Below are 16,344 nucleotides of genomic sequence, written 5' to 3' on the forward strand. Positions count from 1 at the left end.
ATCTCACTTGAGCGGTTAACCCACAAGTCGAGAAATTGTTCCGGGCAGCACCCTCCAATCCCCTGTACATTATGGGCCAATTAAAACCGGATTCCCTGGTAGTAACAACCACCAGAAAAATGGCAGGTACTCCGCTCGCTTCTTCGAAAGCACCTGCTGATAAGGAGAGTAAGAGACTACGCTTTGGGTAGAAAGGTTGCCTCCACATCTGCCTATCGAGCACGGATTGCCAACAGTGCCACCCTTTTGGCAAGCTGCAATTGCCATCAGTGGGAAGAGGTATCCTCCGCATCCGAACCCTTAAAGATTCCCCTGGCTCAAATAGCAGCAGATGGAAGACCTGTATCCGGCGGCCCGCTAAAGACAAATTTTGATGCAGCAGATAATGCTGGAAGGTTAATCGCCAAAGGCACTGTGATGAAGTGCCATGCTTGGCTGAGGAAATCTGGGTGCAAACCTGAAACCCATGCAACCCTTATAGATATGTCCGTGGAGCCGAACATTCTATTCGCCAAAGCAGTGGAGGAGGCTTTAAAGACGGCAAAGGATGAGTACGAGACCCTAAAGTCTCTTGATCAACTCACCAATAAACCCTCTGGATCGGGGGGAATCCACAATTTTCGCCGCTTTCGGGGCCAAGGTTCCCAAATGGGTTTAAACTATTGCCAGAATCAGGGAATAACATGGGGTAACAATCAGTCCCAATCCTATCAGGGCTTCCTCCGAGGACAACGCAGGGGCTGCACTAGGGGTAGAGGCAGCCCCGCCAGAGGTGGTACGCCACCCAAAAAACAGTGACGTTACGCTTCAGGACCCTCCCATGCATCCCCAGTAGGGGGGCGCATTTCCACCTTCACCCACGCATGGGGGAGGATCACTTCGGACAGATGGGTGCTGTCGACAGGGTCCAGAGGATACTGCATAGAGATGCTAGGGCGCCCCCACGACCATCCTCTGCGACAGAAAATACACTTGCTGGAACATCAGAAGATCCTCCTCGAGGAGATCGCCGTTCTACTAGCAAAGGACTCCATAGAAGTCGTCCCGGCCAACCAGGTAAACGGGTATTTATTCAACCTACTTCCTTGTGCCAAAAAAAGATCTGACAATGCGGCCAGTATTAGATTTGCGCCCTGCAAACAAGTATGTCAAGCCACAAAAATTCTGCATGACTACACTACAAGAGGTAATCCCTCTGCTAAAAAAGGGGGATTACATGGCAACATTGGATATGAAAGATGCCTATTTTCATATGTCAATGTTCCCAGCACACAGAAGATTCTTGCGTTTAAATATAGACAACTAGCACTACCAATTCAAGGTGCTGCTTTTCGGAATAGCCTCGGCTCCAAGGGTATTCACCAAGGTACTGGCGGTGGTGGCGGCGCACCTAGGCAGGGAGGCAATCCCAGTGTACCCTTACCTGGACGACTGGCTCATTACAGTGGAGTCCCCCCTAATTTGCAGACTAAACATCCAAAGAACAATCAACCTCCTCAATTGGGCTTCTCAATCAACAAGATAAAATCAAGCCAGGTGCCAAGCACCTCAAAACAGTTCCTAGGAGCGGTCCTAAATACCCAAGAGGGGTTGGCCTTTCCATCAGAGGAAAGAATTCGAAATGTGTTGCTGCAAATTCCTCAATATCAGACCGGTCGGCAGATAAGGGTGTGCAAAGCTATTTGTTTGCTAGGCATGAGGGCATCTTGCATTTACCTGGTTCCCCACGCGCACCTGCACATGCGACCCATGGAGCAATGGTTGGCGAAACAGTGGTCTCAGGCAAGTGGTCAGTGGGACGATCTAGTGGTCGTTTCACCAACACTAGTACAGAGTCTTCGCTGGTGGACAAGAGAGAATCTTACGAAAGGGAAACACTTCTACAATCCAGAGATACAGGCCGTTGTCACAACAGACGGCTCCCTGGCAGGGTGGGGAGCTCGCTACCTTCACCATACAGCTCAGGGTCTCTGGTCTCACACAGTGCCTCAGAACCACATCAATTTGCTAGAACTTGTGGCAGTCTTCAGAGCTCTTCAGGCATTCAAACCCCTCCTATCCAAAGAGCCAGTGCAGCTCCTAACAGACAGCACGACTGCATTGTTTTACTTAAACAAACAAGGGGGCACTCGTTCTCCCAATCTGTCCAAGCTTGCCCAGAAAATTTGGAAATGTGCACTCAAACGGAAGGTTTACCTGTCATCCCAACATGTTCCAGGGGAACTCAACTCGCTAGCAGACGCTCTGAGCGGAGATCTCCTCCCAGATGAAAACGATTGGCGTCTACACGAAGAGGTCGTAGGAGACCTCTTCTCGCAGTGGGGTTTCCCCACTATAGACCTATTCGCCACAAGCGAAAACGGGCAGTGCCCAGACTTTGAATCCAGGTTCCTCCAGCCAGGCTCCAAGGGGAACGCCCTATCGATGAATTGGTCAGGGATATTTGCCTACACTTTTCCACCAACCCCTCTAATGAGGAAAGATGTGAACAAGATCCACAGAGAACCGCTGACACTCATCATGGTTTCTCCCATGTGGGCGAGACAACCATGGTATCCGCATCTACGTAAACTGGCGGTGTGCGACCCCATCAAACTCCTGTGCCGGTACAACCTACTCTCCCAGCACGAGGGGCTAACAGTGCATCCTCAACCCAACTCAATGAACTTGGCAGCATGGCTCCTGAAGTCATAGAGTTCGGACGTCTCAATTTACCTCATAGATGTATGGATATATTGAAGGAGTCAAGAAAACCAAACACGAGGCACTGCTATGATAAATGGAAACTATTCGCTATTTGGTGCCGGAATAAGCAAATCAACCCTGTTCATTGTACTCACTATAATGTGGTCACCTATGTGCTCCACTTGTTGGATGCAGGGTTAGTGTTTAACTCACTAAAAGTACACCTGGCAGCTTTATCAGCCTACACCATTTCCCATAAAAAGGTGTCATGGTGGCAGGTGCCAGTTGTCAAAGCATTTATGGAAGGGGTAAAAAGACCCCACCATCCAATTTCTAACCCACCACCAGGTTGGGACCTTAATGTGGTACTTGCTAAGCTCATGGGACCGCCCTTTGAGCCCATGCACAAATCTAGTCTCAAACACCTGACTTATAAAACTCCCTTCTTAGTAGCCATCACGTCCATAAGAAGAGTCCGTGAAATTCAAGCTCTGTCAGTGCAGGATCCTTTCTTTACTATTCATAAGGACAAAGTGGTTTTACGCACTCACCCTAGGTTCTCACCTAAGTTAATTTCCAAATTCCATGTTAACCAGTCTATTGAACTACCTGCCTTCTTCCAAGAACCCAAGAGCTCTGCTGAGGTGAAACTGCACGCTCGATGTGAGAAGGGCGGTCCTCTACTATGTAGACAAGACCAGACCGCTAAGAAAGACAGATCAGCTGTTTGTCTCCATAGCTCCAGGCAGAGAAGGAGATTGCGTCTCTAAGAATGCCATCTCTAGGTGGATAGTCAAATGTATCCAACTGTGCTATTCCCTTTCAAATAAAACACTGCCTTTCACGCCAAGGGCCCACTCTACAAGAGGTACTGGAGCCACTCTGGCTTTCATTGCAAATGTACCCCTTGACAGCATTTGCAAAGCAGGTACATGGAGCTCTATTCACACCTTTACTCAGCACTACTGCATTGACACTCATTCCAAGACAGATACTCAAGTGGGGACAGGTGGTTCTAAGACATCTGTTCGCCTATGAACCTTCTCACATCCCACCTCCTTCTAAAACTGCTCGCTAATCTATGCACAACATGTGATCTAAGCAGATTCCACAAGCCTCAGAAGGGATACATGACTCACCGTAATCCTATTTCTGATGCTTGTATCTGCTTAGATTCACATGCGCCCGCCCTTCCTCCCCTCTGAGAGTAGGCGCATGGATGCTTGTAGTCTTATCTATCTTATCTGCTTGGATATTCTGTACTTGCGCTACTCCTCATGCTGCCTCATGTCAGAAAAACACAATCTGAAGGTCCTACACGCGTGAGGTATCATGGGTACAGGGGACGTCACACTAGGGATAGTGTTACTGGCACGCCCTGGTTCGATGCCCCTTTTTGAGTTTCGAAAAACAAACTGTAATACTATGCAGCTTCCACTAGATGTCGGCATATGTACAGCATGTGAATCTAAGCGCATACGAGCATCCGAAATACAATTACGGTGAGTAATGTATCATATATTTCCCTTTGTGTCGCCATATTTTATTTGATCAGATGTAACAGTTATTTTCCATGCTTCTCCTGAACTGGCTGGTGGCAGTTAATATATATTTTTTTTTTTACTAGTTGTAAGATTACACCTGCTGCAATAATGCATTCCGCAGGAATGGCTGCTCCTTGCATTTTAAGTCCTGTTGGGGGAGGCCTCATTATTGTGTCGCATTTTCGCAGGCTTGTGAAAGATGACCAGTGTGTTAACTGGCAGGAAGTGTAGGGGGCGAGGGGTACAATCCTACCACCATCTCTTAAACTACCCCTATCCCCATTGAGATTTCATTGGGTGTAGAGAAGTACTGCTTATCTGGGTGAGTACTCTTTGACTCATAGGGTGGTAGCAGGTTTCTGAAACATCTCAATTTCCACTTAAGTCACTTTGTGAATACTTGCTGCTTCTTATTACTGAACATCATATCCGAATGGTGTCTCCTAGTGCCTCCCCCCATGTGACTCTAAAGGCATTTAGGAGAAACCTAAAGACTCAGACTCTCACTAAAAAGGGATTAGACGTTTTAAGCAATTTACAGGGAAGGCCTGTGTATTTTTACGTTTAAACACCTTTTCCCTTCTTTATTATTCCCTGTACATGTGATCTGTTTGCAATCCTAAACTAGTGAGTGACCCACAGTGGATTGCCAAACGGTGTGTTACATATTTGATAATTTGTCTTTCCATTAAGTGTGCGCCTTACTGTTATATTGTAGTAAAGTAGAGTATGTTTGTACTTAACTGTTTGGTGCTTTTTTAAAATTATCTCTGTGTGGTAACTGTACTAATCAACAGTATCTGCTCCCTCCTCAGATCAGCCTGACTGCTCTGCCTTGCTATCATCAAGAGAGCGGTTACGTTAAACTCTTATTGAGACAACCCTTTGCCCCAGGCTGGCTTTTCAAAATCTTACCTCGGTTATGACTTTCAGAAACCCTCCTAACGGTGCCATTCCCCAAGCACTCACCCCAACCTACAGGAAGTGGTATATACCAGCAATCGCTACCATCAAGTTTTTAGTATTGTTCATACCAAGGACCACCCGTGTAATTAGTGCCCCACCCCGCTAATCTTCAGGAACTAATTTTGCATAAAAAGTTCAGTCATCCCATGTCTACAGTAACAAATCCCCCCACCTTGCAAGTCCCTGTATTGCACCAGGGATGATCCTTTTAATTAAATTGCAGCCGTGCCTACAATATTCCCATTCTTACATGTGTTTCTTTCAGGAGTCTTTGGAAGCATTTCCGTGCTGTGAGCCTGTGCCTGTTCCTACTCATTTTCCCCACCTACATGGCCTACATGATCTGCCAGTTCTTCCACATGGACTTCTGGCTGCTGATAATCATATCCAGCAGTGTCCTGACCTCCTTGCAGGTAAATAAATCTCTGGCTCATAAATGCATCAACGTTCGCACCATTAACATAAGTGTACTCGCCACCCGACAGCAAATGTACACACAGCTCTTTAGTAGGTTACCCTGCTGCAACTCATATAGCCTTATGCGGAGTATTAGAAGAATTCCGGCTTTGGAGGCCGCAATGGAGCGGTGGCTTATGGGCTCATTAAGCTAAGTCGCATAGCCTTCACATTAGAATTACAATCATGTTATGCTTTCTTTATAGTAGAAGTGTGCTTGCAGGTGTATGCCGGTTCTACCCTGGCATGTCTCCTGCAGAGCAGAATACATATACGTTGGCAGAGGTGTATGTGAGACCCAATAATGGAAATTTTAGGGTTGTTGATGTGCTATGTTTAAGCTACATATGGCCCTAATGCTGTGAAAGGATGGCAGGGTTTTCATGCCAGGTATTTTTTTCAACGCTCTAAAAGTTTGATCAAATGTCATCCTTATCCTCTTTCTGATATTTGTTTTGGTTTAGGTGCTTGGGACACTTTTCATCTATGTTTTGTTCATGGTGGAGGAGTTCCAGAAGGAGCCGGTGGAGAACATGGATGATGTGATTTATTATGTTAACGGCACCTATCGTCTGCTGGAGTTCCTAGTTGCTCTCTGCGTTGTTGCTTATGGCGTTTCAGAAACTGTCTTTGGCGAGTGGACTGTCATGGGCTCCATGATCATATTCATTCATTCCTACTACAATGTGTGGCTTCGAGCACAGCTGGGTTGGAAGAGCTTCCTCCTGCGAAGAGATGCTGTCAAGAAGATAAAGTGCCTGCCTACTGCCTCCTCTGAGCAGCTGGAGCAGCACAACGACATCTGTGCCATCTGCTATCAGGTACTGTGGTGATAAAACCCAGTGATATAATGTGTTAAGTTATGTGTTGTGCTTGGCAGCTACGTGTGTAGCTTGTATAATGTATGAATACCTGGTGTTCAATGTTGTAGAAGCCCAGTGATGATTTTGTTTGTGCGGATGGTCTCACTGCCAAAGTATTTTGGTATGCAGCTCGGTGTTCACAACAAAGTATAATATGGAGGGTTTGAGTCCCTGGTGGTGGGGTGGGGGGGTGGGGGAAATGCACATGTGACTGAATAAATGGCAGGGCCTTTCTTTCAAAGCCTAGCAGTAGTGTGTCCATGGCTTTAGAGGCAGCTATTCAGTGCCTGGGCGTCCCTTTGATCCTAAAATCGACAATCTTTTGATTTCAGGTGGTACAGGAAAATATGAAACCCTCCCTGCCCTTTTCTTAAAGAAAAGCTGGCTATTTTATTTTAAATTAAGGCTAAAGGGAGCTGATTTTAATAGTGTCCTAACAAAATGTTGACATTCTTAAATACTTGGAGCTTTTAAAGGTCACCAACTACAGTTTACAATCTCCGCAAGATCCAAAACTTTTCAGAAGCTATTATTGAAACTTCAGGTTGGAAGCCAGTTCCTCTTTGGCTTAAGCTTCAAATGCTAGTCAAGGGAATTGACATACCTGCCTTCCAGGATTGCTGCATATCCGATCTGTTAAGCAACTTCTTGTTCCATGCTTATATGCCAGAAGGTGCAGCAATGCACTGTATTCCTATATCCCGTCCATTTTCCTCCCAACTGTGTAGACCCTGGGAATGGTCGAGACCTTGAGCAGCAGCAATTTAGATCGAAAAGACCATTGGTCCTTTTCTTTGTGCAGATGGGATATGGGTGTCTGCTGTGCCTCACGGCACCGCCATTTTTTTTTCCTGTGCCTATGCCCTCTGGTCTCAAATGCTATTGACATGCTGATTTTTCTGCCTTCGACCGCAACATCCTATGATTTAAAGTGCCTAGGACTTCTGTGCATTCTGCAGAATCTTCTCTCCCTGGTCTCCAACATCAGCTAAAAGAAGTGGGAGAAAGTTTTCTTCATGCTTTCCTGCACCTTGTTGGGTACGTTTTTCTAAAGTCCAACTGGTGTGGGATTTCATAAGACTTATCTCTTGGTATTAGGGACCCACCTCTTAATACAGGCCTTTAATACACAAGTCGGCAGAGTGGCTGATCAGTCATGCTTCTATTAGGAGGGAGTTATGTGAGCAGTACAATGAAATCAGTTCACACAAGCATTCAAGTAAACACTTTATCAGGTTTAGGTCAAAATTACAGAAAACAAAATGGTCGCATTGACCAAAAGATCTAAAAATGCTACCACCAAAGGATCGAACTCCAAAAGTTCGAACCTTTGGTGGTAGCATTGAAAAAAAAGGGGGCTGTAGGGGTGTCCCCCGCATCGCCCAACTCACTACACTTCATGGTATAGTGAGCGGGGGTTGCGAGGGACACCCCTGCAGCCTTCCGTTAGAAAAGAAAAGGACCCTGCAGCGCCAGTTCCTGATCACGGAAGTGAAAGGGAACTGGCGCTGCAGGAACCAGCGTGAAGATGAAGGTAAGTGGGGTTTGTTTATGGTGGGGGTGTGCTGAGGGTGTGGGTGGGGGGGTGTTATGGGTGTGTTGTGTGGGTGCGAGTATGTATGTGTGTTCGCATGAGAAAGGTGCAAACTTTTGGTAGTTCGCACCTTTCAAAGGGATTGTGTCCTCCGACGTATTCCTCATCTTAGATACCTCCTTCCAGCTCTGCTGGTCTCGGAAATTTTTTTCTCTAGAGGGCGCTGCGCGTCGACGTCCTCCGAGTCGACGTCCTCCGAGTCGATGTCCCTCGACAGCCGCCGTATCGACATCGACGTCATCCTGCCTATAAAGGCCGCGCGCAGCGTCCGTTGCTCAGTTCCGTTTTCCGCGCTTACTCAGTGCCTCGGAATACCGTTGCTCAGTTCTTGTCAGATTAATCCTATTTACCTCGAGTTATTCGATCCGTACTCGATGGCTTCCTCGTCGGAACCGACAACTCCTCGATCTGGCTTAAAAAAATGGCGAGATTGTGGAAAAAAGATGTCACTGACTGACCCTCACAGTTTGTCTGTGGTGTTTGGGAGCTGACCACCATTGTTCGGAGTGCGAGGACTGTATGTCCATAACAGCTAAGGCCCTGAAGGAGCATAGGGGGAAGCTGGAGAAAGGTAAGACTTTTAAAGCTTCTTCTTCGTCGACGAAGTCGAGACACTCGTCTCCTCGTCACCATTCGCGCTCCAGGTCTCAGAGTGGGTCCCATCACTCCTCGAGATCGAAGCACTCGAAGAGGAGTCATCGAAGATCCCCTTCTCCGTCTTCTTCTTCCTCTGTTTCGCCAAAAAGAATCCCTTGCCCCACGAAACATAGTTCCCGGGCTGAATGGGAGGAATTCTGCAAAAATATGATGAGCGTCTTCCTCCACCCCCTCGAAGACTGCCGAGAGCGATGCTCTGGTCGAAAGACCCGAAGGTCAAAAACGCTGCGAGTCGCAGTACCCGGCGAAGAAAACCTCTCGAGCGCGTCTCGAACCCTCGAGTAGGACTATGACCTCCAAACCTTCTTCGAAGGTTCCGTCGACGCCGTCGACGAGGGTTCCGTCGAGGTCGATGTCTTCGACGCCGTTGTCGAAGGGACCTTCGACACACGAGTCTGTCGACTCGACACCAGCGTCGACACCGGTGTTGACGCCAAGAAAAGTCACGGTTACGACACACCCAGTGTCTATCCCCAGGTCCTCGACGTCGATGGCTTCGAGATCGTCGAGTAGAATCCCAATTCTGTCGAGGTCTTCGAGGCCTCCGCATTTGTTTTCGACGCCACGCTCGAAGCCTTCGGCGTCGACGGCATCGACGTTTTCGAGGCCGATTATGACAAGTTCGGCACCCTCAGCCTTGGAAATGGGGTTTACACCCTTTGAGTTCAGAACAATTGAGGACTATGTCCTCAATATTGGAAGAGGGTGAATTGTCTGAACAGGAAGACACATTTGAGCTGCAGGGACCTGTCACCCCAATTAGAGAGGAATTTTCCTCTGAAGAACGCAGGTTAAAGGATCTCCATGATTCCTTACATGAGGCAAGTGGGTTAGACACCTCCCCTGAGGTGGAGTTTGCCAGACCAGACCCGGGGGAACATGCTGAAACCCCCTATAGAGCCTTAATGGCCAGGATCACAGAGTTTATGGGGTGGTCTGCACCTTCACAATCTTTCCAACAAGATGACCTCACGGATATTCTTGACAAAGGCCCACAGGAGGATCCTGTGGTGCCTTTTCATAAAGCTCTTCAGAGGAAGATCATGACAAACTGGGAAACCCCAGATGTCGTGCCAGCAGTAAATAAAAAAACTGTCTACAAAGTACAGGGTATCCTCTACAGACCCGGAGTTTTTGTCTAAACACCCATCCCCAGAAAGTCTGGTGGTACAGGCAGCATCCTCTACCGATGTCAAGACGGCTTATCCTACCGTCCCACAGGACAGGGACGATAAAAAATATGATGCTATGGCAAAGAAAGTCTTTTCAGCATGTAGCATGGCGTTAAAATCTGTGAATGCTACTTGCACCCTTGCTAGGTTCAGCCATACACTTTGGGAGTGTGCTTCTACAGCGGCTGACTGCATCCCGGAGGGAGAAGAAAGGGATGCGTTCCTGAATATTATACAGGACGGTAAAGACGCTATGTGCGAATCCCTCCAGACGGGCATTGATTCGGCTGACAGTATCAGCAGAGCAATGGCAGCAAGTACATCAACCAGGAGATTCGCTTGGTTGAGAAAGTCTGGTTTTGCCCCAGATGTTCAAGCCAGACTCTTGAACATGCCATTCGATGGCTCTTCTTTGTTCGGGAAAAAGGCGGATGACAGTTTAGAGAAACTGCAAACTTCAAAAGCAGCAGCAAAATCCCTAGGAGCTGCAATCCGTCAGACTCCTTTTCGTCCCACAGGAACCTCTGCAAGGGGCAAGTCCTTTCGCTTCTACTCCGCATTCGGAAGAGGTAGAGGACGACCGGCTCAAAGGGGACAAAGAACTACCCGAGGTGGACGGGGTAGATATTCAAAAGCCGCAGCAACAGCAGGTGCCTCTTTACCATCGGCATCTGCATCAGCCGCCCCAAAACCACTCTGAGGACTTCCCTCACAGGACACCTGTAGGAGGCAGGTTGACTCAACATCTGGCGGTATGGCAGGCTATCACGTCAGATGCTTGGGCATTGGAAACAGTTGCCCAAGGTTACTGCCTGCCTTTGCTACGTATACCTCAGAGTCATCCACCGGGGATCAGCTCTCAGAAAGCTCCAGATCCGCTCCTCTTGCAGGAAATTGTAGACCTGCTAGAGAAAGGTGCCATAGAACCGGTACCTGTAGCGGAGAGGAACAAAGGCTGGTACTCCCCTTACTTTCTCATTCCGAAGAAAGACGGAGGACTGAGACCCATCTTGGACTTGCGAGAATTGAACAAATTCCTCAGGAAAGACAAATTCAAGATGGTCACTCTTTCTCAGATCCTCCAGGCCCTTCAGTTCCAGGACTGGTTGGTATCTCTGGACCTTCAGGACGCTTATTTCCATGTGCCTATCCATCTCAAACACAGGAAATACCTGAGGTTCGCAATTGGCAACTCTCACTATCAATTTCGAGTGCTGCCATTTGGGCTGACCTCCGCCCCGAGAGTCTTCACCAAGTTAATGTCGGTAGTGGCGGCAAGTCTAAGGAGGGAAGGGATTCACGTCTACCCCTATCTGGACGATTGGTTGATCAGGGCCGTTTCTTCGGAACAAGCTCAGATCCAGCTAAATCACGTGTGCCACTTCCTTCACAGACTGGGCTTCTCCCTCAATATAAAGAAGTCACAAATGATACCATCGCAGAGACTCCAGTTCATAGGAGCGATCCTGGACACTTCCCTGGGAAAAGCCTCGCCACCAGAGGTGAGGGCTCAAGATATTCTACAGATGGTTACCAAGTTCCAACATGCCCAACGTCTCCCAGCCTTCGACTTTTTGAGGTTGCTAGGCCTCATGGCATCCTGCATTTTCCTAGTGCCAGAGACTCGCCTGAGAATGAGATCCCTCCAGTGGGCACTGAGGACTCAGTGGTCACAATTCTCAGGGAGAATGACAGATCTTCTTCAGGTTCCCGACAGAGTAGCTCGAGACCTTCAGTGGTGGGCCTGTCAGGAGAACATTCTGAAAGGAGAACAGTTTTGGCAACCCTGGCAGGAGATAACAGTAGTCACGGATGCCTCACTCACGGGGTGGGGAGCCCACGCCAACGACTTGACCATCAGCGGTCGTTGGTCTCCAACGGAGTCCAGACTACATATCAACCTGTTAGAGCTGAGAGCCATCAGACTGGCGCTGAAGGCGTTCCTGCCAGCTGTACAAGGGAAGAACGTCCTGATAATGACGGACAACACGGTGGCCATGCATTACCTCAACAAAAGAGGAGGCGTAGGATCACTACCCCTGTGCAGAGAGGCGATGCAACTCTGGTTTTGGGCAATCCAAGAAGGAATCTCTCTATCGGCAGTTCACCTAGCCGGAGAGAAGAACTTGACAGCGGACGCTCTGAGCAGGCAGAGCACAGTCTCCCACGAGTGGGAGCTAGCTCAGGAAGTCCTTCAAGAGATCTTCGCCCTTTGGGGAACCCCTCAGGTAGATCTGTTTGCCACCAGCCTAAACAGGAAATGCGACCTGTTCTGCTCAAGGGAATTTCCCCCGAGAGGAGCTCTGGGAGACACGTTCATAGTGGACTGGGAGTTTCCGCTTCTGTATGCGTTCCCACCGGTCCCTGTCATTCCTCAAATGATCAGGAGGTTGAGAAGATTCTGGAGAACCATGATCCTAATTGCCCCGGATTGGTCCAGGAGAACGTGGTACCCGGACCTTCTAGACTTGTCCATCTGCCCTCCAATTCGACTTCCATTCAGAGAGAACCTACTCTCACAGAAGGGAGGTCAGGTTCTCCATCCAGACATCAAAACCCTCAACCTTCACGCTTGGCTTCTGAAAGGCTGAGGTACAAGGATTGGGACCTCCCTGATGATGTTATGGAGGTGTTGCTTTCGGCAAGGAGGCCAGCAACAAAGTCTTTATACCGCTGCCGTTGGAACAGATTTTGCAGCTGGTGTAGAGAACAGAATATCGACCCTTTTTCATGTGGTACACCAAAGGTTTTGTCCTTCCTTCTATATTTGGCGAATTCAGGCCTTCAAGTTGGCACCATTAAGGGCTATCTCGCAGCGCTATCCATCTTTAAGCGCACTGCGGAAGAACCATCCTATTTCAAATTACCCTCGGTAATACAGTTTCTAAAGGGGTTAACCAATGTTTATCCCCCCAAGACCATTCCAAGTTCCCCTATGGGATTTAAACTTAGTACTAACTTTCCTGATGGGCACACCTTTCGAACCACTCCATTCTTGTTCGTTAAAATTCCTTACCATTGAAACTGTTTTATTAATAGCACTTACATCTGCTAGAAGGGTGAGCGAATTACAAGCTCTTTCTTGTAAACCCCCTCACACAATATTTCACAAAGACAAAGTTGTCCTGCAAGTGAAGCCTAATTTCCTCCCAAAGGTCGTTTCTGAATTCCATATCACTCAGAAGATTACCCTACCATCTTTCTATCCTCCTCCTCACCCGGGGAAAGAGGAAGAGAGGTTACACAGGCTAGACCCTAGAAGGGCTTTAAGTTTTTACATCAGTAGACTAGCCAGGATAAGACAGGCAGAAAAGCTGTTTGTAGGTTACGCAGGTCACAAGCTGGGGTTACCAATAACTAAGCAGACCATTTCCAGATGGATCATTCTAGCCATTCTGGAATGTTATAAACTGGCAGGGAAAGAGCCCCCTCAAAACCTTAGGGCTCATTCGACCAGAGCTATTGCAGCTTCATCGGCCCTCAAAAGAGGCGTGCCGGTTAAAGACATCTGTGCGGCCGCTACATGGTCGTCTGTCCATACCTTTACACGTTTTTACAATTTGGATTCCTCCTCCAGTCAAGAGACTAGATTTGGAAGGGCTGTACTGCATTCTATTCATTAATAGAAGACAGCGTGAAGTCAGTACTCCCGCCTCCAATAATAGAATACTGCTATGGGAGCCTATCTAAGATGAGGAATACGTCGGAGGACACAATCCCTTCGAAGAACAAATTACTTCTTACCTTGTAACGTTCTTTCGACGGGATGTTCCTCCGACGTATTCCTCATCGGCCCTCCCATCCATCCCTGCAGTTCTACTTCCCGTGTTGTTGCAGCTTACGCTCCTTCAGGGTGATTAGTCTAGTCCACAAAGTATTATTGTGGGCTACAAAACGGAACTGAGCAACGGACGCTGCGCGCGGCCTTTATAGGCAGGATGACGTCGACGTCGATACGGCGGCTGTCGAGGGACATCGACTCGGAGGACGTCGACACGCAGCGCCCTCTAGAGAAAAAATGTTCCAAGGCCAGCAGAGCTGGAAGGAGATATCTAAGATGAGGAATACGTTGGAGGAACATCCCCTCGAAAGAACGTTACAAGGTAAGAAGTAAATTGTTCTTCTCATGCGAACGATTTACCCACAGTAGTTTCAGCCACGGACAAATCACTTAGATTCGGCAAGACACACAAGCAAATCTAAAATGCAGCAACTAACAATAACATTCAATGTGAAATGGAATCAATTTATATAAGAAACAATAATGCAGGTGAGTAACTTTCTATGCTTTACATATCCAGAACATATAGTGATATCAATTTAAGTCAGTATCATCACTTTTGTGTATATATATTTCTGAGGCTTGTGGAATCTGCTTAGTTCACATGCTATGCATAGTCCGACATCTAATGGAAGCTGCAGAGTATTACAGTTGTTTTCGAAACTTTAAAAGGAACCTCGATAGGGCTTGCCAGTAATACTATCCCTAGTGTGACGTCTGCTTTACCCATGGTCCTTCACGCGTCGAGGTCCCACAGTTTTTTTTCCGTCATTGTGTGAGTTCAATAACGCCAGTTTACTCTTTCTGTCCTTTCCTTCCGACAGCGCCGTCGGACGAATTGAAGATTCGACTGACCCTTTCGGCCTTGGAAGGCCCACCGGCCCTAAGCACTTACGATGGGGGAATAGGAGGCAGTAATTTTACAATCCATTTTCCCACCCTTTCCCTTTCTCGCATGGCTGCCTTTTCCAAACATGGATAGAACACCTTTTGAATTCTGCCCCACATGTAATTAAAAATTGTCAGTGGATCGACAAAGTGTGCAACCTGAGCCTAAACCGCAACCACGACGAAGGGCATTGTTGAGCCTGCAAGCTCTTTAAACCTAAGACCCTAAGAACCTAGCGTTGGGCCCATCATGCAGTGCAGGCCGAGGCAGCGTCGCCGTCTTTTCGGGCGGCGAGGGCGAAAGGGAACAGCCAAGTTCCCAAGTGCAAGCCCCTGGCTCTAAGAGACAGGTCGGCGGCTCTGTTACGGGGACGATACCTGGTGGCAAGAGAACTTCCACTACATACGCCACTAAACACACATCCCAGGACGATGAGTCGGCGCCGTCGACCAAACGCCCAGATACGGCGTCTAGGGGGAGATCTGTAGATTCCCTGTCCTCTGGACACTCAAGGGCCCTTTCGCCCCATGACAGGCCCCGAAAACCGAAAGGCGCCGCCCATAAAAGAACATCGGTAGACGAGGCGGAGGGCCATCCCAATACAGATAGTCGACATCATTCATCGAAATCGGCTGTAAAGTCAAAAAATACTGGTTGTCTCACCTGGTTACGAAGCATGTCCCTGAGAGCCTGCTAAAGGATACTCCTACCAAAAAACGAGGTACTGAGGCTAGTCAGCTACCTGCCTCACAGCTGAGGGGTCATCAGCGAAGGCCTTCCATGACAGATTTGCAGGTTTGGCAGAATATTTGTGCTTTTCTCAACCCGAGGTCGAGCAGCCTGAGGAGTAGGTCTTGACAGAAGTCCTCGCCCTACGACTCCCTTGTTAGGCAAAGTTTGTATGCAGTACCCTTTGGGACCACTACACACAACTAGGACTACAGGTGTAAGCAAACCAACCTTTGGTATAATTCTGTACTACACAGTTTTGGTAGCAGAGCTGACCATCCAGGCTTTTCTCAAGATGGGAATGTGAGCATTAATGATGTTACGCAGAGGTCTACAATCACAAGTGTTCAAATCACTCTTACACTCAAGGTTTCTTTGATAAATACTTATTTATTTATCTGTCAGTTATAAAACATTCATAAGAAGGAGGCAATATAATCACACACAAATATACTTCAATACTGTTTCAGGATACTTTTCAAGAGGAGTAAAAGGCAAAGATTATTAGAACATGAAAGTTTACAATTATTCTTAGACAGTGCAAATACTTTGAGTTCACCAGAAGAGTCAATTCAATTCAATAGGCTAGGCCAAAGTCAATGGGCAAAAGTCTTGGATAGGATAAAGCGGTTCTGGTAAGTAAACGGTAAAGTCTCTGCACAAGTTCTTGGAAGTAGTTTGTAAAAAGAAGAATCATATGTTGGGTCACAAGCTGATTAGGCCTGGGAGTTGCAAAAGTTTCAAGCACTTTCACTGCGACTGGAAAGTATTCTCAGTCCTATATTACAGTACCTTACAATGAAGAAAAAGATGCAGCTTAAGACTTCTGTTACTTGCAGATCTCGCTGTTCCTGTGCCTCAGTCGTGGGGACAAGAGGGAGGACGTCGGGGGGACTCCTACACTGGGACTGGTCCAAAAGCTAGCACTTGGCAAACTTACATTTTGGTGGCTGTGAGTAAAGCACACAAACTGGTGTCCCTCTCCCTGGTTCTACGGTTTCCTGCAGC

The 16,344-nt window shown here is 47.7% G+C and overlaps 1 protein-coding gene across 1 annotated transcript in view; it reads left to right on the forward strand.

Moving 5' to 3' along the window:
- The window catches only part of RNF145 (ring finger protein 145), a 540,629-nt gene that overhangs the window by 476,834 nt on the left and 47,451 nt on the right, over positions 1 to 16,344 (forward strand). The window contains exons 9-10 of the mRNA XM_069653917.1: positions 5,461 to 5,608; positions 6,116 to 6,472. Of these exons, the coding sequence (XP_069510018.1) occupies positions 5,461 to 5,608; positions 6,116 to 6,472 (505 nt within the window). The remainder of the gene's footprint in view (positions 1 to 5,460; positions 5,609 to 6,115; positions 6,473 to 16,344) is intronic.

This window comes from Ambystoma mexicanum, chromosome 3q (genome assembly GCF_040938575.1).
Source record: "Ambystoma mexicanum isolate Mex_15411 chromosome 3q, UKY_AmexF1_1, whole genome shotgun sequence".
Taxonomy (NCBI): Eukaryota; Metazoa; Chordata; class Amphibia; order Caudata; family Ambystomatidae; genus Ambystoma; species Ambystoma mexicanum.